The 23899-nt window shown below is 35.6% G+C and overlaps 1 protein-coding gene across 1 annotated transcript in view; it reads left to right on the top strand.

Annotated features, from left to right (window-relative positions):
• Positions 1-23031, top strand: part of LOC104503663 (kinesin-like protein KIF18A) — a 37579-nt gene extending 14548 nt beyond the window's left edge. The window contains 8 exon segments of the mRNA XM_010150124.1: positions 3694-3858; positions 4966-5087; positions 6402-6640; positions 17624-18098; positions 18611-18715; positions 21254-21363; positions 22816-22835; positions 22837-23031. Of these exon segments, the coding sequence (XP_010148426.1) occupies positions 3694-3858; positions 4966-5087; positions 6402-6640; positions 17624-18098; positions 18611-18715; positions 21254-21363; positions 22816-22835; positions 22837-23031 (1431 nt within the window).
• The last annotated feature ends 868 nt before the right edge of the window (positions 23032-23899 follow it).

The following is a 23899-nucleotide window of genomic DNA, read 5'->3' as shown; positions in this document are numbered from 1 at the left end:
TAATGCTAATATTTAAACGATTGAAATGGGGCATGCTGATTATCACTCAGACAACGTTTTTTGACATTAATACAGAAAAGTAGTAGTAATGCCAGGTGTGCTATTTTTTCTGCACTGCACAGAAAGCTGTTGATGTGCCTATTGCTACTAATTGTGAAAACTTTTTCAACATGTCCTTATACAGACTTGGTGGTCATAGTTACTCAAGACCTGACTAGACTTAAAGCTCACGTGCTAAACCAGACATTCATGTTTCTATTGTCACCAGGAAGATGTTTAGATAGCTTCTTAAGGACAGTCAGGTGAACTGAAATAACTACATTTAATTGCCTTGAATTTTAAGAGAAGAATTTGGAGGCCAAGTATGAACAACTGCTGTTTTGCAGCTTTAAATGCTTAAGTCTTTCTAGAAGAATCAAAATATAAATAAGCAAGCATGTTTAGATAGTATCTTAATTTTTCTGATAAAAGTCAGCTTAAAGGAGTAAGTTTCATGAAGTCAGGTGTGGAGCTGATGGTGCTGAGTCACAGTAACAATCTGAATTTGGCCAAAAATTATTGTTTACCATGACTCTTTTCCCAGTGATTCACATGAAATTTAGTTCTTAGATAATATGAAAGTAAAATATATGTCTTTGCTTGTCATTAATGAAGATATTTCAGTGTGTTCTGGAAATCTTATGTCATAGAAAATATTACTTTGGATTTTCTATCTGTTCCATACTTGCTAAGTGCTGCTCACAATGGAACAGCTATATCTCTATTCATAATGAGGAGTTACACCTTCATACACTCTAGTTCATACAAATGTTTTTTATGAGCTGGTTTAACTTTTTTTAATGTTATCAGTGTTGCACTCAGATGTTGGTTTTGCCGCTAGTTAACATATATGTGACTTACTCTAAGGGTCAGGAGTCGCTGGCCTGTAAGCACAGTGCCTTATCAACAAGAGTAAGTCACTGTAACGGTATAATTAAATGTCCTTTTGCAACTACTTGGAAACCAATTGGGGTTTAAATTGGAATCCAGTCATTTGATTAGCAAAGTCACTGCTCACATTGCCATTGTACACTGTAATGCTTCTGTTTTCTTGTATTTCTATACACTTACTGTTTTCCTAAATGCCTCTGGGTTTTCTTTCTGTAAGGCTACAGTGGTGTTTCTGAAATACTAATTTTCAAGGGAAAGGTTTTACTTAAAATATTTTCTCATTTTGCACTTTATTGTCCATACTCAGTAACTAGATATGGTAATGATTTAGGTAAGTTAATAACCCCAGGTTGAACACTTGATTTCAAAGCAATAATTTCAGAAAGGACAAAACTTACATATGAGTTTGTTACCTTATTCTCTGTTCTTGCAAAAATTTTTATCCCAGTTTATCTTGTGAAATTCAGTCCATCCTGGACCACTAGTAAATCATTTCAGTTTTCCACATAACTACCCCTGTTCTCAGCTTTTTTTAGAACTTGGATGCTGCCCAATTAAAGCACCTGTTTACATCCTTCTGCCTAATGCCTGTTCTTCCACTCATTTCTTGTATTTTGCATCTGTGGTGTTTTCCTGTTGCATGCTAGGTATCAGCTACAGCAGTGTTAGCCGGAGAACCTTTGTGCCAACAGAACATGTATCCTCTTTGTACAGAAACATAGGAAGTTAGTGTGTGCCCCTGTGTTACAGTTACTTTGAGGTCTACTCAGTTTTGACCTACTTTATCTTGATGGTGTCTGCATCAGTCATGGAATCTGGCTTACAATTTTTTTAAATTTATTTTTAAAGCCATGGCAAAATAACTGCTGGTACTTTTGACAGGCTTTAAAAATAGATTAAAGTGACTTCTCAATTTCTGATTGCCGCTTTAACATTATTTTTACTATCTGGTAAATGAGCATATTCCTGGAAAGCAGTCCATCTGTCTTAGTTTCAGTTTTTCTGCTTACATGCTGGACCTGAAATCGCTCACTGAATATATCCCGGTTCTTCAACCTGGAAGGGATGACTTCTATACCTCTTGTGATACTTTGCAATTACCAGAGAGTAGCAATCAAGTAACTTGCGAGGTCTGCGTGTGTTCCGGAGGTGATCTACAGCTAGTACGCAGAACCGCGTTGTTTTCTATTGGAGCACATCAGCGTAACATCCATTCTTCTTGGGAACCTATGGGATCTGTTCATCAGGTGGTGGGTTGTTGTCAGTTCCCCCTTCAGTCCTAATGTCTCCTGCACCTTGTGCAAGCTGAGGTATGCAATACAATGTCTTTTGAATTTCTCTGCTTCAGCAGTCCTGAAGGCTGGCTCCTCACCTCACCAGTCAGAGGGAACCAGTGTTCATTTGGAGCTGCAGTCTGACAACTAACTCTTCTTCCTGGTACTTTCCCTAAGGAGCTGTTCCTTTAAAAAAATGACAGTCTTCTCTGGATCCTCTGTTACTTTAGCAGATAAGACAGTCTTTGAGAGAATGCTAAGTGAAATTCTAGCCAGTGTCTAGCCTTTGACTTGGTAAGCTGCCTGGAGCACACAAGTAGTTCAGGTGTCTCTGCCATGCTGGTCCTGTGATCTGGGTGCCATGAGTCGAAGTAGGCATTTTAAAAAGTCAGCTTAAGAAATACAATCTGCATCTCTCCACAAACTGTTCCTGTCTTCCACAGAATATTCAGAAAGACACCAGTTAGAGCAATTTCTGCTGTGTGCAACATTAGGGAGGTACATTCACAGTTTCTTATGACAGGTTATAATGGAACTAATTTGGCCTGCTATTCTACATATTTAGATTTATTCTAATTGATGAAGTCTTCATTTAGAGAGTTAATTTTGGAACGCTTGGACATAGGGACTTAGGTTATATAATTTTTAAAAACAAACAACTAGGTTCTCTGTTTGTTTTGAATAAATGTAACAAAATACTTCAAATGTTTGTGTGGATTTGTTTTTTTTGTTTGTGTGGATTTGATTAGCTAAAGTTCAGGCATCGCTGAATTCTATGTAAAGTTAATGTTCTCCATGACTAGTTGAGTCTGTGCCCTAATTTTTTTTTAAGTGTTCTGCAAACTATTGTTGTCCTCTGAATAGAAAGTCTCCTTTGCCTTGTTAGGACACTACATCATTCCCATCCAGCTTGCTGTTGCTGGCTTTGTGCCTTTTTGTTGTCAGATTTCAGAAAAGCATCAGAAGAATTTTGATGCTTGAAGACAGATCGTTTTCCTTTTGCCAAACACTTTATCTTTTCATGGGCTTTTTCTAGGATATATCTCACTAGGAAAACAAAGCAGGTAAAATTCCTTCTTCATATTCACACTTGAGGTACTGGAAATTATTAGGTGATGTTGTATCTAGAAGTGTGTTTGTATGCGCATGTGTAGTTTTTCTAGTCTTTCCAACTGCAGATAGTTATGGCCTACAACAGAAAACTGATCCAATGTAGTATTCGTTAAACGAATAATCAAATTACTATGTTACCTCTTATAAGAGCTTCTAAGAAAAAAAAATGCATCTGTTGAAATATAATTCAGCAATGCCCCCAAGGGTAATGTGCTTACTTTAATTAAACTCGCTTTTATTAAACTGGTGAAAACGGCAAAATATGTTATGCCCAGTTAAGTATAAAAGTATGGAGAAAATTTTTTTTTAACATATAAAGATGTTTGTGAACATAATTTGGAAGTTTCCTCTTAAACACTGATTTAATTTTTTTTAGGCCACTTCTAAGCGGAATCAAAGGCTTGCGATGCTTAAAACCCACCGCGTACAGGTGCAAAAGAAGAAAGAAGAGGAGCTCAGACGTTTTGAGGAAAATACCAGTTGGCTGCATCGTGTTGAAAATGAAATGCGCCTCCTGGGTCAAGATGGGCGTATTCCAAAGGTAAAGTGCCGTTTGCTTCCAGGGCAGATTTCATGCATTGTAGGCAACATCTGACTCTAGTTAAAAATAGCTTTTTTTAAACTCTCTTCATCTTGTTTCTCCTCGTGGCTTCTACTTTAATTCTTTCAGGGTGGTTTCAAATTCTACTGTTAGCTGTTTCTGTTTTTCTGCCCTAGAAGTAATTCACTGTTTGTGCAACTATTCCTTGTCATGAAAGTATAGAGTTACGTACAAAAATGAATGCTGAAGGGGAAGAAGCATGATATGGCTGAGCAGTTCAGATGGCTGACAGAGTTGATCCTGCTCCTGGCCATACACTTCTGGTCTTGCCTTTACAGTAGCCCTTGATGCTCATCTGACTATGTGACAGCCTAATTGTTAGCCTGGCCAAAAATACTTTTTTGTTTGTTCTTTGGAGAGTGCTAGGGAAAGGTTACATTCTCTGCCAAGTTTCAACAAGTAGTCAGCTCGTGTGGCCTCAGACAAACACCAGGGCTGGCAGAAGGGAAGGGACAAAGGTCTGTGCAGGAAGGAATAGGAATAAAAGGTGGGGGCTTGTTCCTCCCTGCCTTTTAGTTTCAGCTAGCAATCGAAGTGACTTAAATGATAGTGTAATGAGCACTTACATGATGTTTCAATAACTAATATTTTAATGGGATGACAAATTAATGAGATGACATGGTATTCTTGATACCTTGAAAGAAATTAAGATATTTGAAACAAGATACTGACATCTCAGGAAGATGAGTGAATATAGTGAAGATTTGTCCTAGACAATATCACTGAAATTCAGATATGGAGGAAGACTGCAGGAGAAGAGGCCAGTGTATTTCTGGGCATGCACAGATAAGCATACGTGTGTGCCTATTGAATTCCTAATGCTAATTACAGCACATCCACTACTGGTCAAAGGAAATCTACAAAGCAGGATTTATGCATGTAAATTAGAATCAAACAATTCATGCTCTTTTACCATACAACTTATAATAATATATATCCACTCCATCTTTAATTTTTCAATATAGGGTGAATTAATATTACTTTTGGTTTAAATTTTAGTTTCTCACTTTCAGTTTGTTCTGGTTTTTTTCTTGCTAATTTCCCAAGGAACTTTGTAAAGATCTGCAGTGTTGCCATTTAAACCTAGAGGTTAAGGACCTGAAAGCGCAAATTCAGCACACATTGGCTCTGGTGTCCCTTCAAGATGAGTATTTTAAGCAGACAGAAAGGTGAGTATGGTTTCATGGGAGGTCTGATAAGACTTCTGACATTTCTAACTTTAGAAGACATTGCATTTCATGTGAAATAAGCAGGATTTTCTCAAACTTCTTTTCTAGGTTAGAATTGTGGTTTGTTTTTTCTTTAAAAAAAAAAGTAAAATAATGACTTCATAAAAATTGGTCTGTATCCACTGTTGCTTGATAGAAACTGCAGGTATAAGTGCTGTGCTTTTTATATTTAACTTTCTTCTTAGCATAGTTTTTGCAAATTGTTGAGTACATCATGGTGTCTTATTTTTCTCTGCTGTGTTTAACAGCAGTACTTGATTGTTTTAGAAGTGTCTGTGTTCTCTTTTAATTCCCTGCTCTGTAGACACTCATTTACCTGCATTAAAAACTGTTACTATTAAACTCTTATATAGCTAGTCAGACTGAAAAAAGCCAGATTTTCAGGTAAGCATCAATTCTTTCTTTTTCTATTATCAGCCTTCAAAAAAGATTGGAGACTAGCTTCATGTGTGACATAAGGAATGAGGAGTAATTGCAAGTCTGTTCAGTAAATAAGTATATTAAATTTATAATTAAATCATTAACCAGCTTTTCTTCCTCCTTTAGAAAAAAGGCTGTTATAAACATTACAAAGCTATACATAAGCATGCAAAACTGAAAGCAAATTTTGAAAGCTATGTTGTTAGTAATTACAGAGTTGCTGCTTTGGGTTTTTATAGACATAACCATTTCCCTACTGCTTGAAGCTACTGTGGAGTCTTGCAAATGACTGTGCAGTTAATGAATTTGTGTTCAGATAGAATTCCTAAAGTTGCCATTTGAATATGGTTTGTAGCTGTGGGTGGATTTCAATGTATTCCAGATGTAAATGTATATGCTAGGATCTTTAATTTGGACTAGCCAGCTAATAAAGTTCTATACACATCTAATTAAGAAGTGCTTGGTTTAAACCACGTTTTGGTTTATACTCTTCATTTATAATTTTAGAAAGTCAGAACTTAAGATTTACTGGCTGTATAGCTGTGGTGTTTGAGGGACTGAGGATCTTGTACACTGAGGAAAAGCCATACTTAGTAAATGCTTAGAGTGGAATACAAGATTTTACAAAAGAACAAAAATCTCTCGACTTAGTTATGAATATTTCCTCTCAGTGTTATGGTGTTCCCCAAAATGACATACATTACACAGCAGAACTTGGAGGGTGAGGAAAGGGGGAGAAGGACAAAAAAATCCCTTGTATTCCGAAGAGTGGCAGTACTAGTAAGGATCAGATTAGTTGTGATTGTCATATTTGTCTTGCCTCTTGTTTTACAGAGTACTAAATACTTTGCTTCCACTTCTTCGCAAGCAATACTTGACTTTGAAAAACGCTGGGTTGACAAATAATTCAACTGAGGCTGAATTTGAGGAGGTAGAGCAGCTGATTCAAAGAGAAAAATCAGTAGTTTGGGCTGACCAGACTGAAGAAAAGGAAGAAAATCAAAAACCTGAACTAAAGTTGCCAGCTGTCTTTGCATTCCCACAACTTCTGAACACACCTAACACCCCATGCCGTGAGTATATAGTTAATTTGTTCTCCATTGGTAATATTTTTAAATGTCTCCTGCAAAAGCTGTATGTCATCCAGAAACGTGCTGTATCCTGGTGGCCCCTTTTCTTCCCCATATTCTAGGTAACTGTCTTTTCTTGAGCTGTTGAGTTGCCCTGGAATGCACCCTGGGTAAAAAGGGGTGAAGAATCCTTACAGATGGCACTGTTCTGAGGGATGACAAGCAAAATCTCAGCCTTGACAGTGCAGCTGCTGTGGGTCAATGCTTCTGTCTTGTGCTCTCACTACGCAGCACTCAACATGCTGGAGCTTTCTGATTACGGCTAATAATCCATAGCATTGAAACACATCCATAGGTAACGAGGGAAAAGCAGATAAATAATACCCAGGTTTCTCAAAAGCAGATAGTCATGGAAGAGCACTGATCCCGGAGCACTGAAATTAGTTCCCTGCATCATTTAGCTTTCTTCTTCTATAGAGCTCATTCTGGGGTTTTGAATTAGTCTGCCAAAACCATTTATTATCTCTGTTCTCATTAAGTGTGTATGTGAATATTGGCATGTTTGTATTGCTGTTGATCCTACCAGATAGTTGATTCCTGTTATTCCATTGTCCACAATGTGAATGTCAGACTGTGTTTAGGATGGGCTGTTCTCTCTTTTTTCTTTTTCTCTTTTTTTTTTCTCCTTGAGGTAGTAGGAGGGTTGGTGGAGATTTTTTTTTTTATATAGGTTTGGGTTTGTGTTTTCTGAGGAAAGGAAAAGCAAATGTGCAGATTTTCATGGTTATGCTTCATGTTCTGCCCATGCTAGTCAGGGATTCGGCAAGGTTGAAAGCAGGTTGTTGGCTTGCCCGTTTCTCCTTCCTGCTTGGAGTGAGGGCAATGGACCTTAGCGTGTGGCAGCATTCTTCTACTCTGCTCCAATCTCCTCTCCCATGTAGGAAGAAATCAGATAGTATCTTGGATTGCTGGCAGACTTTTGGAAAATCACAGTAATAAGTATCTGTGTTTTGTGGCATTGTCTTCATTAGGAACCATGATGCTAATGTTGTAATGGAAGTACATTCTGCAAAGCTTTCTGAAAGGCGTCAAAATAAAAGGGTAGTGCTTTCTTTCTTCTTTGATCTCAATTTTCAATCAAAGAGGAATACAGTTTTAAAAACAACAATTTTAATTTTTTTAATTTTTTTTAATTCTAGAAAATAAACATATGTTTATTCTGTCATGGCAAAGTAGTGAAGGGTTTGGAGGTGAGGGTGGTTTGAATTTTCAAAACTCATATGAATTCAAATAATGCAACACTTTATTTTCAGTTCTAAAACACTGGAATCCTAAAGGCTAGTAGTTCTGATTACAAAAATCAACTTATCCTTACTTCAAATCATGTTTTGTGTGTATATGTATGCCTATATTTTAATTTATAATTTAGACTGTGATAATCTGCCTGAAATTAGGAAAAAAAAACCTGCACCAAAAAATGGCATTTATGACATGTTAAAGATGGGCTTTGTGGCTGTGACCAAAGAAGTAAAGAAATTCTGACTTCTACTTGTGAAATAAGAATTCAAGACTCATGTGCAGCAGGGGTTTTGCCTGGAGGTCTTTTATTGTATATGTATAAGGCAAACATGAAGCCATGCTCCTGGCTGGTATTTACTTTATAGCATAGGCATATTTTTGATATATTTGGAGGTTTTTTTCCTTTCTGAGGAACGTATTTCCTGGAAGAATACGTAGATTTGCAGTTCCAGTAGAGTGCATAATATCGTTTCTAACTAAATACTGATGGTAGACATTCTATCTTGTCATAGGTGGGTTATCATTGTTGTGAATGTTACTCCCTCATGCTACTATGTTTCATTAGATTTCTTGATTAATCTACTTCTGTTCCACCTTTATTGAAGTCCTGTGTTGTAAGAGGCCAGATCTGTTCTTACTGAAATAAACACTAACTATTATTGTACACAAACTTTTAAGGCATAAGCATTTCACCCTGTTAAAATCATTAAACATAATTTGAGGTGTTGTCTTGCAAGTCTTATGTAGAAGTTTTCCAATTATTCTCGTGTTGAACTGTAGGTAACCTCAGTAAATGGACACCTTATTTTTCAGTTAGGATGGACATTTTTCAGCTGCAAATGGTGCCTTTGCCTGAAGGTGTCCCTGTAAATCTTCGGAGGTATTTTTATTTTTGTTTACTTATTTTCTTAAAGGAAATAGGAGACATTACTTCCACTCCTTTCCCCTGCTCATTAGATGCAGGGGAAATCATGGTAGAACCAATTGTTCTCCAAATTTCATACCCTTTACAGGAAAGGTGGTGATAATTTCTAATGACAAGTTCTAGTAAGACGCTTGTCAAATTTTTTCTTTTTTGTCCTTCATCTGATTTTTGTGCTCTTTTTGCTTTTGACTAGTTATATGAATGTATCGATACTTTTAGGGGAAGTTGCCAGGATTCTTGTTCCAAATTAATGAAAATTTTTAACCTTCATAAAGGATCTACCTCTCTCATTGGCAGCTTAAGTTGAACTAACATAAAATAAGTTTTATTCAACATTTTTTTCCCATCAATCCTGCTTGTTAGTGTAAGACTTACTGTATAGCTAATAGCCGGTGTTCTGCAAAAATTTCTAAACATAAATCATTGCACAGAATAAGACATTGCTACTAGATACTAAAGTAATGAGAACTTGACATCAGAATTTGAAACTGAGTTGGAACTGAATTGAAAATTGGCTTTGCATGCTGGAAGAAAGTGAAAGCTTTAAAAAGTATTAATTGAACATTCAATTATTTAGTTTTAAAACATTGAGATAACAAGTAAACATGAACAGTAGCAGTTCTGCTCAAAAAAAAAATAAACACTCTTCAAACTATTTTTACAGTACTTTTTTAATCTTAATGTGTCCTTATCTAAAATGCTAATAGTGATTGTCAATCATTTCCATACATCTTGGGAATCGAAGTGGTAAAAAGTAATCCATTTACTAGTGTCTTTTTTTTCTGTTGAACACAACAAATGCATTGAAATAGCTCTTCTTCAATTAGTTGCCTGAATTCACAATAAAAATATGCTGAACTGTTAGCTGATCATATGTTATGGAAATCCATTTCTCTTGTGTAGAATGTATGTAACGAACTATTGAGGGGGAGGAAAAAAACACAAATCAAAAAATACATTAGCATGGGAAAATGTGAAGTAGTACAAGGGCAACATCCCAGTCAGAAATAGGAAGGATGTAGTAATTTCTCTCTTCCTTTATAGATGAAATAAATTATTCAAGAATCCAATTCCTTTTCCCTGAAGTCATCTCAGAAGTGTGCTTGGCAAATGTTAGCAAGAGCTGACCTAAGAATTTGGTGAACAAATAAAAAGGAAGATTTATACAGATCCCTTCACACCTTTGCTGCATTGACATTTTATTACTTATAATTTGTCCGCGGTGTTGGGCAGAAAATAATGTTTTGCACCAAGATGGGGAAAAAAAACTTAGCCACATGCTACACAGTAGTCACTATTCCTTACACAAAACTTCATATTTCATGTGTAATGTAATTGCATGAACTTCAAGTTGTCAGCATGACAGAGCAATGCACTGTGTTTCTTGTGATTTGAGTCTTGGTTTTCGTGTTAGAGGTTGAGAGCAGTAATTTTTTTAACTCATTTAATATTTATTTATTGCCTTGTGTTAGTGTCTCAGAAGTTTCTTTGCTAAATAACCTGCGGGAGCGGGTAGAAACAGTAATTGGTGGCAATATAATGTTTCTTTCATATGGAACATCTAGACCATCTATGGGGAAGAGAGTGCTAGGTCTGCTGGTAACGTGATGTTTTGCCTTTGAACCTCTGTTAACACATTTGGAAGAACATTTTTTTGAGGTAAAAAATCCCTCTGCAAAAATGAGATGCCATTCATGTAGAAAACAGATTTATTAGGAAAATATAAATTCCTCTTCAGTGTAAGCTTATGAAGTTGTTAATTACATATCTTTTGTAACTCAAAAGTGCCTAAGGATATATGGTTTATCCATACTGGGAAATTTCTAATTCCTTGACCGACAAGTTACTGTTCAGTCACTCTGCATTCAAAATGGTAGTGGTGCAGAAAAACATGTGTACAAAAGGAAACTGCAGAATCCTGCATATCATAAAACATTAAGCACTAATCACTGCAGAAACTCTTTTAACGATGCTAATCTTTAAGAATGAGCCATGACATGGTTCAAATTAATTGTTATTGAATATTTTAACTTAAAATGCTCTAAGTCATATTATATATAAACACTTCTGATTATAAGCACTGTCCCCAAAAGGAGTGTTTGCCTATAGAATTTATTTTGACCCTAAATATAAATTAGCATTGTTTTTTGTAGGGGAAATGCTAGTTTTCCATTATCATGTGTGCTTCTGTTAAAAAAATTAGATTAAGCTTATGTATGCTTCATGAAACCTTAAGTGTGCAACCTCATGAAGACCTCAAATATTTGTCAGGTAAAGCACAATCTATGAAACTAACAAATTTAATTTAAAAGTGTCTTCAGGCCCTCATCCTTAGGTGTTGGTTAGAAGAGTCCAGTCATGGAGTATGGACTGATGGGTGGAGAGCTATGACTGGTATTTGCAAGTATTTCTGTGAATGGGAAGGTTCTTGGCATTGTTTCAGGCATCCCATTTCCAGAAGCCTTACTGTTCATTACCACTGAGAAAATGGAATTGATTTACAGGAAAAACAAGAAAAGGCATCCATTACCTCCCTGTGTCACAAACATCTGAAAATAAAGTCTGTTTACTATGATTTTACATGGCAGGAAAACTCAGGGTGTAGTTGTATGTAGAAAAAGATTTGATAAAAGTAGGAAAAGCATGTGTTTTGTATATAGGGAAGATACCTCTTGTATTGAGCAGCATTTTCACGCTGTCCTATGTGAATTCAAGTATTCGGGGTGGTTTTCCTAATGCTGTGAAAAGAGTACACCTGACCACTGAGGCCTGCAAGAATGTAGCTTGGGTTTCAGCCTTTTTCAGTTCACAGCTGTTGTTTGCAAAACTGTTGTGAAACTGGCCATCACAGTGGTGCCTTTGGGTCGTATGAATATTAAATAATTGAAATGCATTTGCCAGACCTCATTTGCAATTTGGAATTCCGTGAGTCAGTTGTTAAAAGAATCAAAATGTATGATTAGTATAGTAATTGGATCAATCATGGGTAGTCCAGAAATGTTTATTGAAATGAATACATTAATATTTTATTTCACTTTAGGAGGACAACCTGGTAGACTTAATTTAGCATAGTTTCCAGAAATAATCCCCTTATGCATGTATTAACATGAGTTCCAGAAGAAGAGATGTCTTGGCCATTATTTTGTCCCAAGCGTCCATTAGAACTAACTCAATTCATCAGAGTCATCTTGTCATGAACTCTACTCACTTTTGCTGTGACTCATGTTTCACAAATACTGTCTTCTGCTTTCCATATTAACTCACAGGGCTGTAGATACCTAATATTGCTATGTTTCTCTCCTGATAAGTCAGTTCTTCTGAGTAGTCCTTTAGGACACATAATACAACAAACTAATGACCAAAACCACCTCAAACCCTTTAATGGGGGTGGGTTGGTCAGTGCAGGATGACTTTTATTTTTAATTTCCAAGTGAATCTCTTAAAAATAATACCTAAAAAAATTCTGACAATGTTCTTTTATAATAGTCAGCCTGAAAATAAAAATAAGCATTATTCCAAATATATATTGGAGAATAGATCACATATTTGCTAACCTTTTAAAGAAAAGCATTGTGGCTAAAAACGTGGGCTAAGGAAATAATTTCCAACTTCTTTTAAGCTACTCCATCAGCTTAACTGCAAATCTTTCTGTATAGTGATTCATTTTTGTATATGAAATAAAAAGTAAACCTAATATCACAGAATCATGAAGATCATCTGATGCAAAAGATGGAACTGGCCATAAAATGTAAAATGAATAAACTGTAAACATTATCATTTCCCTGCCTTACTATGGAACATGTTTGGAGACTTTGGGAGTTGGAACGTGTTACTTGTCTTTACATGTTGTCATCACTTTTCTACTTAATGATCAGCATTAGACATCCATTCAGGAGTTATTCTTGTTCTTTAAGAAAATATGAATATACTGTGTCCACGACTATGCTGTCTTAAGTACCTTGTATTATGTACGTCCTACTGGCAACTACTAAAGACAGATAAGACAATTCTGGAGTCAGCTGACCTGCAGTTTCAAGTCCCAGTGCAATGGGAAATCCCATTGAAACAACCACATGTAATAATTGCCCATTGACATCTACCTTCTAAGTCTGTCAGATTTTTATTTTGTAACCCATTTATACTCATGGGCTTTGTCACAGCACGCTGCAGTGAGTTCAGCAGTGTAAGTGTTCTGTGGGAGGGAAGTATTGGTCTTAGTGTGTGATATCAACAGGGTATCTACTGTTTGTAACTGCAAGAACTAAAATAATTCCGTATTAACCTAATCTGTGATATTTTATTACTGTATTCTATATTATCTCAGTTGTTTCTAACAAGGAATGTACTGTTGTTTCAACTTCCTGTTTTTACCCATTGAAATACTTGGGCAATAAGACAAAGCATGGGCTAGAACATATAACATACACATACATGCCACCCATAAGCACTCAACAAAAACATGTTAAAATTGAGTATCCTGGGAGAAAGCATTGCCTAAAATTGCAGTACAAATACTTGATTTTAGTAGGCATGACCTCCTATGATATGGGTCTCTTCTGTTTTGCTTTAACACTGGAAGTTCTTATTTATCAATTAGACTACTTAAGTCCTTTGTTCTAAAGCTTTTTTTTCCTCTTCTTCAATAGGATTATGGGGAGCTAGTTAGTTCTTGGGTTTAGCTGTCTCATTGCAATATAAGCCACGTAATGACAGATGACCACATTTTCTAAAATTGTTTGCTGAAACACTTAGTGCTTTTTTAGACCAAGTTCAACTAAAATGGTATGAATTCAGTATTTAGGAAAGACAAGTTCTGGTGTTTCAGTTTGAGGCATGTTACTGTTGTGTTAGCTTGTGGAAATAAGTTTTCAATAAGAATTTTTATATATCTGCATCTTAAAGTATGCCTCCTGAATATCAATGTTTTTATTAATGCTGAGTAGCCTTTGAAGCATTTGAAAACAGGTTCTCCCAAAAAAAGGGTAGTTTATTTTTAAAGAGAAACTTGTGATATCATGACCATTTGAAGTCATCTGAAATCTATAGGAGGAGTGTTTTCGTAACATATAGTCTGAGCCCATTTTGTTTAAAGTTCTCAATGGGAGCTATTAAAAGCATCTGCAAAAAATCAGCAACTGGCTTAAGTATCTTGCTTCCCTTAAGACAGAAATAAAAACACTGGGATTCCTTTATTTTGTGGTTTTAAATGTTTTTCTTGCCGTATTCCTGTTTTACTTTAGATCCAAATTGTTTGGAGCCATATACTCAGTAACAGCAAGCTAACATGAAATTGGGGTGTTGGGTTTGGGTTTTTTTGGACACCTCATTTCTTTTATGTTATTTAGTGAAATCAAGTTAAATTTCGTGTTGCTGGTGTTGGTTTTGTTTACCTTCTTGTTTACTTTGTTAGGGCCCACTTAATGCTTTCACAAAAAGCTCTGAGAAGGGCCACTTGAATATTTTATGCTTTCCAATACTTAACTGGCAAGAAAGGCTAGTTTTGTTTTAACCTCATTTTACAATGAGTTTCATTTCAAAAATAGATTTTAAAAATAGGTCTTGGTTTTTACTTGTAGCTTATATTTGCCCTATATAGAATTACTGCAAATGTCTTTTTATGAATTTACTTGTGCAATGTACTATGAAACATCTTCATCATGATAAAATTCAACAAATTATTAATGTTGGCAATACTTCTGTGTTCTTTACCTATCTAGTGCATGGTTTTAAATGCTTGCATTTACTGTTAACTTAAAAATACTTCCAGTATTTAGTCCTGGAGAAGCTTCTAAAGCTTGGCACTCTCACCTAAATGTTTCTCCATCAGACTTCCTTCCTAGTAACTTTAGGACATTAGCAAAACCTCAGTGTCTTACGGTAAGCAAACTTTCTGAAAAATGGAACCTTCCTGTCCTGATGTAAATACAGACAAATGGAATTCTAGGTAATATTTTTTCCAAAACATACATTTTCAGATGAATATAAGCAGGAGGAAATCCTAATAAATTAATATTTTAAAATGTATGTGTCCTGAAATGTTTAATTGATAGTTATTCCAAACACTATATTGGAATCCTTAACTAAAGCTTACTCTTGGATTTAAGAATATAAGTTGTCAATGAAGTCTTTAACAGAAAGTTTTGGCCTCATTTTTTGGTTGTGATAGCCAGAATAATTTTTTTTTTTAAGAAAGAAATATTAGTCTTTCATGCAGGAGAATAATATTGTACTCACAAAGCCAAAATTAAAGAGCAAACACATTCATGAAGCATAACATTGTTGATAGTGTCACAGAGTACATATTGAAAGGGGTTCATTAGAGAAGTTTCTTGCTTCCTACCAACAAAATCCTACCAAGTCATGGTGAAAAATTTCTTCATCGAAGTAGGCCTATATTATTCCTGGTGGAAGTTTAAAATTATTTGGGGAATATGCAGGCCCTGTTTTTCTTACCCTTTCCAATTCACTGCTCATGGAGAATATTCTAAATCAGCTTAATGTTCAGATGACAATCAAGCTACTGTGTCTCAACATCTTGCTGCACTTCACCTGGTGACCGTGAAGTAGGAGGTATGAGAAAATAATGTATTTTGCATTAAAGCAAAAAAAAATCCCTTACACATGTATAATGAACTGTACACAGGTACACACACATGCACATGTTCACAATTCGGTTATTGCATGTTAAGGAGTCCTCTCAGGCTTCTGTGTATGTTTCTTTAAGGCTGAAAACAGCATAATAGAATTTTCAATTACAAGAACAGTTACCAGGCATCTTTTCCCATAAGCAGTTTAGCTTAAATTAACCTGCTTTTACTGTTTATGCACTTTTGGATAAAATGTTGCGTATTTGTTGAACCATAGTAGTTAAAACATTATTCTTTCTGAATCTGAGCCCTTGAGTGAGGAACAAATGTTTGCTTTCTTTTTTTCAATGGTTTCATTATTGAATTAAATTTTGGCAACATATAATGGATTTGTGGCCTATATATTAGCATCTAATTTACTTGCTGCTTGTCCACACTTTGTGCTTTCCATCCCCGCAGAAAGCTTCTAGGACTCATGGTAGTTTTTAAATCCTTTCCTGTCTGCTCGCAGCTCTAATTTTTCTTCTAATTGGGCATCATTTCTTGTAGCTGGGCATGAGGAATCCATCATATGGTATGTCTAGTCCCAAGCATGTACAAAAAAAACCTGATGCAGAGATCATCCTTTCATCCATTGAATGTTTCCTTCAATGAGGCTGTTATTTAGGCCTTTTCCTTAAGACATCTGATTTCTGAGGCAGCTTTTGGAATTGGCATTTTTAAAGCCTCTTGCCTATGGCAAATTGGGTTGCAATAGGGCAATGAGGTCAAAATTAAACAAGGACTGAAGTGGTAAACAGAGAAAAGACTACAATTATTTAAGCTTTGCTTCTTGTTAGAAATCAAACTGGAGAGGGTGGGGTGGGGAGAATAATGCAATATGTGTTTTAATAAATTCTCCTCTTCAAAGAACATCTATGGAACAGCTAAAATGCCATAAGTCTTAACCCGCAAAAGAACTAAAGAAGCATTCAGACTGAGGAGTTCAAACTAGCTTTCTTACTCTGAGGCAAAAATAGAATGGAATTTTAGAAGAAATAAATATTTATCAACACAGTTATATGAATACCGTAGTTAATTCCTGAGTAACTGTCAGCAATTTCAAAAGCAGGAGTTCTTGTGTAGTTGGTCATAGGAATGGAGTAGGCAGTGCAGAAAGGGGAAGTATGATGCTGTGGCTACTAGCTGAAGTGGGGCCAATCCATAAACCATAGACATTTCTTAAATATTCACTGAAAGATAAAAAAGTATACGAGTGCTTGGGTTTTGACAGCCCTCTCCTACTCTTGATTTGTTGTTGTTTTGGGGTCTTCTTAAAGTTCTTAATTGTTTGTTACAAACCAGTTAAGTCGCCACTAGCCTAGCTGTTTGAACAGTGGTCTGTGTCCTAAAATGATTCTCCTTCATTGAAAACGTGAATAAAAGGCCTTTTCTAGGTTTGGAGGTTGTCTTTATTAGCACCTGCTTGAAAATAAAAATATTATGACACTTCAGGGAAAAACAGTATGAACCAGGATGAATGGGAACAGCCAATTGCTGCTGCATTGCTTGCTTTGTTATGTTTAAGGGTGGGGTTTCTAGTGAAGACTGCTTTTTCCCCCAGAGTTCATATCATGATTGAGACCACATCATCCAAGTAACTCTTCTTTCCCCTTTGCCAAAACACTGCTTTCTCACTTGCAGCGTCAAAGAATTATGTCCCTCCAAGTGATTCTATGTCCTTCCTTTTACAACAGTCTCTCTTTCTGCTGCATGGTTAGGGGAAAAATGGCCGGGATCAGGAGGCAGCTGCCTATTACTGTGATAGTACCATCGTGAAGTAAGAAGTTTGTGTCATGTTAATGTGATTGTTTTCAATACTCTTGCTCTTCCATTCCCTGTTGTCATGTGTCATATCTTACTTGTGATTACTTGTAATATCTCTGGGATTAACTCAATCAGCCTATGCATATTTATAATACTTGGAGTGCCACAGAACAAATTCTACCATCTGGACAATGCTGCAGTAGAAACATTTTCAGTTATATGATCGAATTAATATATAAACAAAATAAGTAGTTTTTGTAATTTCTCTGCTGAAACACGCTTATTATCAGTAGAGGGGGGAAGGAAAAAGCAAGATATAAGTACTAAATACTGATAAATGTGCTAACTGTTGTTGCCTTTGTTGCACAGGTACAACTCCTGGTACACCATCACAAGGAATGAATAAAAATACACAACAAATAGTAGGATATGTAGTACCACCACGGAAAAGAACTAGGCGGAAGCTAATGGACTCTCCATTCACAGCTCAAAGTCCTGCTGCACCAAAGCATTCCAGCCATCTGGAGGATTCTCTGACCGAGGACGTCTGCCCTATTGTGTATACACCAGAACTTAGCAGAAAGCCTGAAGAAAGCTGTACGCAGACTGTGGTAAAGAAAGCTTTACACCTCGCAGGCCTTGAGAAAGCCAGTGCATGTAATATAGATACATCTGTGAAAAAAGCACGTATTATGGACTCTACATGTGACATAATCCCAGAGTGCAATGGAGCTGACATCAACTCGACAGTAATTCTCTATGAAGAGAAAGATGAAACAACTGTAGCATCTACTGACTCATCTGTGAAGCCATCACAGCCACACAGCAATAACATTCTGCAAAGGTATTTTCCATTTATATGGGCAAGGAGTATTACCCAAGCAATTTAATCCTGTTTATTTTCACAGCTGGGTTTTTCTATTGATGAGAATTTTATTTGTAAAGACAACGTTTTGAAAATCAAACCCTCGTTTTTTATTGGCATCAGAATCAATTCTGCCATTATTTGAAATCAGTGGTATGTTAGTGACAACAGATGAAGTTGAAAGATTATCTTGTTTTACAGGATATGTGCTAAAAAAGTATAGCACCTTTGAAATTGTTTTTTATGCCTCAGGCATTTACTTTTAAGCCTTACTTTTCCTGTCTGTAAAACGGATACCTTAACCTTGGATGCCTTTAACAATAGATGCCATTGTTAAAGCTGCCATATATGTGCGGTTCTGCAAAGCTGACTCAAGTAATGATGTTGGGACTAATTTCCAGTGTTTTTCAAATTAACATATGTTTACAGTTAAGAAAAATTTTGCTTCTACCCAGAAGAGATTTTACAAAAATATAATTCTTTGATTTCAGACTTGGTCTTTCTTCCTTAAAACCCAAAAATCTTACTTCAGTACCTAACAAGCCCTCGTATATGGCAATGACTTTTGCTGCTAGGAGAAAAAGAAATGCATTAAGGTAAGATTACGCTAACTATTATATACAAACATTTGTACTCATTTCTTATATTCTCACTTCAGTTTTGGTATGTATTTGAAGTCTGAAAACCTCCTATACAAGTCATGTGGACCTGCTTATGAGATCTGTCTCAAATATGTTTGACAACTCCATTTCCCCCACCCTGCCAAGTTGAGCAGAATCTTTTTTTACTCTTAGTTTAGGAACTTATGTTGTTTTAACACGTACAGACTAATATCGTGTCTTCCATATCTGCTGTCTACTCAAAATAGAAAGATGACACACAATTCTGAAAAGAAATTCCATCATCAATTAAAAATCTAATTTGCTTGAAAATGTTATGCCTTTGCTGGATCACATTATAAACTACCAAAATAGTAAGTGGAGAAAATGCTTAACAATACTTATGTGGCCAGTGCCTTTGTTTTTCTGATAACTCATTTCCAGTCTCAGTTACTATGACTTCATTATTGTGGTCTGCTCTGGGAAAAACTCCCATTTAATCACTTTTATGACCCTCAAAAAGGCTTTTTACTAGGAGCATCAGAAAAGCTGAAACTGGATAGACACTAAATGGAATTGTACTTTTTGGGGTTTTTTTTGGTTGGTGTATTTAAGGATTAGCTATCAGGTCAGTACTGATGAAACAGCGCGCTCCTCTTTTTCTTTTTTCCTTTCTTTTTGTCTTTTTCCAAAAGCAAAAGTTGGTACAACCTATTTAAAACCATAATGAGTCACCTGTTGCTAGACAGTGAGTGGAGCTGCCACCTCATAGGTCTTCTGAAGAATGTTTCAAGACTGTTGGAACAACTTTAATCATAGCACATGGAAGAAACTTTAGCACTTTTTGATTTATTAGCATCTTTAAGATAGAAAATCTTCCTATTTCACAGAGATACCTGATCCAGTTTCATGTTCCTGTACTAATTGCTACTTAATTACTGTTACAAACAGTTTTGCCAGAATTGCTCTAGGATGAGGAAAGATGAACATCGCATATGTTTTACTTTTCAAATAGTTGAATATAAAGTCAACAAAATAAATCACCTGGTCTCTGTAACTGACCTAGATTTATCTGAAGGTAAATGTTCTCAAGCAGACTTTAGGAATACTTTTTATGTAATAACTATGTAATGAGTTCCAAATTTATATGCTAATCTCTTCACCGAAGACTAGGTCTTTGTGCTCTTTTTTCCCCATTCCTTCTGTGCCTTGAACGTGTATTTCCCAGTTTCCAAGTTAAAATAACACTACAGGAGAATCCCTAACTTTTATTCCTTTTTGGGGAAGTATTTCTTCTGCCTCAGGCTGTGAACTGTCTGTAAATTAAAACTCTGTATGGCTTGGTCTAGCAGTTGGTGATGAAGAGAAAGAGTGAAAGTTTTTTATTTGTGAAAGAGGAAAGGCATATGCTTTTACTTTTCCAATAGCACCTTCTTTGCTTTCTCTTCTTTACTTTTTCCTGCTTTTCTCCCCCATGCTTTCCCTGTTTGAAGTAGTTCACTCCAATCATTCATCTCCTACTAAGATTAGAATAAAAATGTAAATTTCAGACATATTCCCTATATTAGAAATGTAATTTGAAACAGTCCTACTGCTAGAACAAGGGATAAGAGACAAGTCAGTCTGGAGAGAGAGCCTGCTTTTACAAAATAGCATTACATTCTTACTGGCATAAGTTCTTTTCCAAGAAGCGTACATGAACAGATCTTAGGACAGGTGCAAAGTAGGTCTTAATCTTTACTGCCTGCTATATTTTTTTCATTTAGGCAGAAAATTATTATGAGAAGTAGTGTATGTTAAGGTACTGTAAAGAAGGAATAATACAATATCACTAGAGGAATGGGAAAAGCATAGAAACTTGAGACATAAATAGGAATAGCTTGTTTATGAGGCTGTCTTACAGAGGGGGAACCGGAAAAGTTAGTGAGGTGAGTATAAAAGGCTGAGATCAGATAGGTTCATAATTTTCACTGCAGATCTTAAGTCCATCACACACAGAGCTATAAAATATAGAGGTTTTGTCTTAATAAATTTGAAGCTGTAACAGCTTTTTTGCAGCTTGGCTGAAAAGTACTGTCTGCTATGAAGCTACCTCTTCCAACTGTGTTGGAGGCTGTAGAAAAATTATTATAGCAATAAAAAATATGATTTTATTCAATAAACGCAGCTTGGTCATTTCCAGGATTTCAAATGTGTTTTAGGATTATTTCTTCATATAATCTCTGTGCAATGACAATCAAACTGGCTTCCGTGGTTTCTAAAAAAACTGTGGCATATTGGTCTGCACTTTAACATAAGGGGCAACATTAGTTCTTATTTTGACAGTTGAAACATTCTTTTAAAGTTTTAAAAAGGAAAAAGGGGAACAATATCCATATATGAACTAATCTGTTTATGATGTATATTCTTTACCTTGTTATGAACTACCAATACTGGATAATATAATTTAGTGTATTTTGACATTGCAAGGCCTAAACTACTGTAATGTAGCTTAATCACTTTACTGAAATCAAACTCTCCTGGCTATTTTTCCAGTTCTACATTAAACACTGGCTTAGACAGCCTGCAAGACCATGTTCCTGCAAAACGCATTCAACAAAGAGTAATGTTGAGCCATAGAGCTTTGCGAGTACCTAAAACAGCAGGTAGGTGTCAAAATGTGAACCCATGACGTTGCATGTAACTGTTCAGCAAGTTCACAATCAGAGTTTTGTCATTTAAACAGCATGTGGTGGTGTGATGGCTTTGACCATTGACCATTTGCTTTGACCATTGGCTTGACTAGTGTATCCATTCACTGAAAAATAATCTGCATGTCTAAACAGTTATCTCATTGGTATCTAATCAAAACTCATTAAACAAGCTTGTTGGGAAAACCTTCTCCCAGGAGTTGATGTCTTCAGCAATTTCCTCAACAAGCGCAGAGTTTTTGGTGGAACTTTATTACCAATTTTACCTTTGCCAAGTGTGGTTTGTCAAGAAATAAAGTTCTCTGATAGTTTCCATGCCTGTTTTTAACTGCTTGGGGTTTTTTGGGTTTTTTTTAATAAGATCACACTGATTTTTCATATGGGTTTTTTTTGAAATTTATTACTTAAACTTTGGGGCTATTTTGGGCTGACACAAAATATTATAAAGCAATATCTTGGGAATTACTTTGCTTCGAACACATTAATACTATCAGGTGGTATTCTGTGAAAGTCTGCTACCGTTATATGGCTTCTCTGAGATATATAAATGTACTGTAACAAAATTTGTTGCAAATATTTTCAGTAGATGTGAATAAATATATCTTCACAACTTTTGAAAAACTTCTGCCTTTCCTAGTGCATGGCACTACGTTGCTTGGTATTTGCAGTAGGTTTTAATGCCCTAAATCTGTAAAATTTTCCTTTTATCTCCACCTGCTTGTCTCCTTTCTCAATCTTCAGAAATACACTTAATGATTTATCTTAGTGCAACTTCTTGGGAATTTTAGAGGAGATCAAAAGTTGTTTAAAGTTTGTCTGCTGTTCTTATGAAATAGTCCAATCATGTAGATTTTCCCAGTGGCAGAGGCAGTATGCCAGTTTTACAGCATGTGTTTTTATGTAAGAACTGATGTGAGAGAGCAAGTACATGTGAATGTGTTATTCTCCATTCACGGGAAATGTTCAGGTTCTATTAGAAAAAACTTCCTGAAAAGTGTAAATTTAAACCTTTTAAATCCCTAAGAAGAGCTGCTTTTGGATTAAATAAACTTTCTCTAATGGAATAGTGCTCATTATTCAATACTGTTCTATACTAATAATGATTAATAAAATTTTCATATATTTCTACATTTTTATGTAGACCCCTGTACCTTTTTAATAGCATCTTGTGTCTCTTGTGTCAATTGAGGGAATAATCGTTGGATTTCCTAGGAAATTAGCACGCTGGATTACTGAGCTGAGAGTGATTACTTTTTTGCATGTCAAAATTAGGCTTTCAATAAGGATAAGAAATGTGTGTAAAAATTCTTAGACATGCTCTGAAAAGGAGATCCAGGTAGGCCAAATACTGCTTATGTTTATTGAATGAGTGTCTCCCGTTTGTAATAACATTTCTGTCTTTACTAGGAATTAAAACGAGGAGTTTGGAAGCAAGAAAAGGATGTGTCAATAAACCTGGTTAAATGCCTTTGTGAAGGAAACATAGCATTGGATGTTAAATCAAGGACATCAAAAAATCTTTTACTTCAAGTTTGTAAGCAAAAAAAAAAAGGATTTAATTCTGAGTTCATCCGTAGTTCAAGCAGGATTGATGGGATAGCAAATGAGAACAGGGTTACTTGAGTTTTCCTCTTGTGTATTGTTCTGTGTTAAAGACGTTGCAGTAATGCATTTCTTAAGGAAGAACCACTTTTTGGAAATAAAAGAATTTTGTTAACTTCAAAAGACTTTATTTTATTGTCCTCTGGTAAAGCTTACAAAAGCCTTGTGTATCTTAACCAGCGACATCTTAAGACATCTCATTTGGATTTGGGAGTGAAGTGCCCAGTATACCTTTTGCCATAATCTGTGATTGTTTCCCTGTTTTTATGACAAACAGATCAATACTTCAGACAATGCAAGTCTTTAAAGGGGATTGGTGGTGCTGTAATTTTTCGATGCTACTTTAAATTGCTTATCTACAGTCAACTGTAATTTGCTAATGAGAATTTTGTGATACAAAAACTAGAAAAATTGTTTTGACCTGATAGATTATTTTCACAAAACTTCCTAATGTTAGTTTTCATTTGGAAGCAAGTCAAATAGCTGTTAATATGTTTGTGCTTAGCATTAGGATGTCAGTTTATTCTCAGATATGTTATCGTGGATAGATGCTACCAATGTAGTACCAGGAGACAAAAATATTTATGAAAAGTGCTTTTAATGGACTATTATATGTACATTTTTCTAGCCTTTGTTTTCAGTTTGTTACTTAGTTGTAAATGTTCCAGGGTTTTTTTCAGATTAATGCAGTTGTAAATAGAATGATTATGTTAATAACATTGAATAAATTTTCAGTTTTAACAAGAGCAGTATAATGTCAATTGAATTTCTAGGAAAAAAGTACTTTTTTGCCTCTTCTGTTATGAAAAACATTTGAAATAATTTTGACAAATAATGTTATAACTACACGTAATTCATACTGTATCTTCCCAGGACATGGAGAAGGCCG

The sequence above is a fragment of the Eurypyga helias genome, unplaced genomic scaffold, assembly GCF_000690775.1.
Source record: "Eurypyga helias isolate BGI_N326 unplaced genomic scaffold, ASM69077v1 scaffold35210, whole genome shotgun sequence".
Classification (NCBI taxonomy): Eukaryota; Metazoa; Chordata; class Aves; order Eurypygiformes; family Eurypygidae; genus Eurypyga; species Eurypyga helias.
Note: the sequence above shows the minus strand (reverse complement) of the source record. Positions and strands in the feature narration are given on the sequence as shown.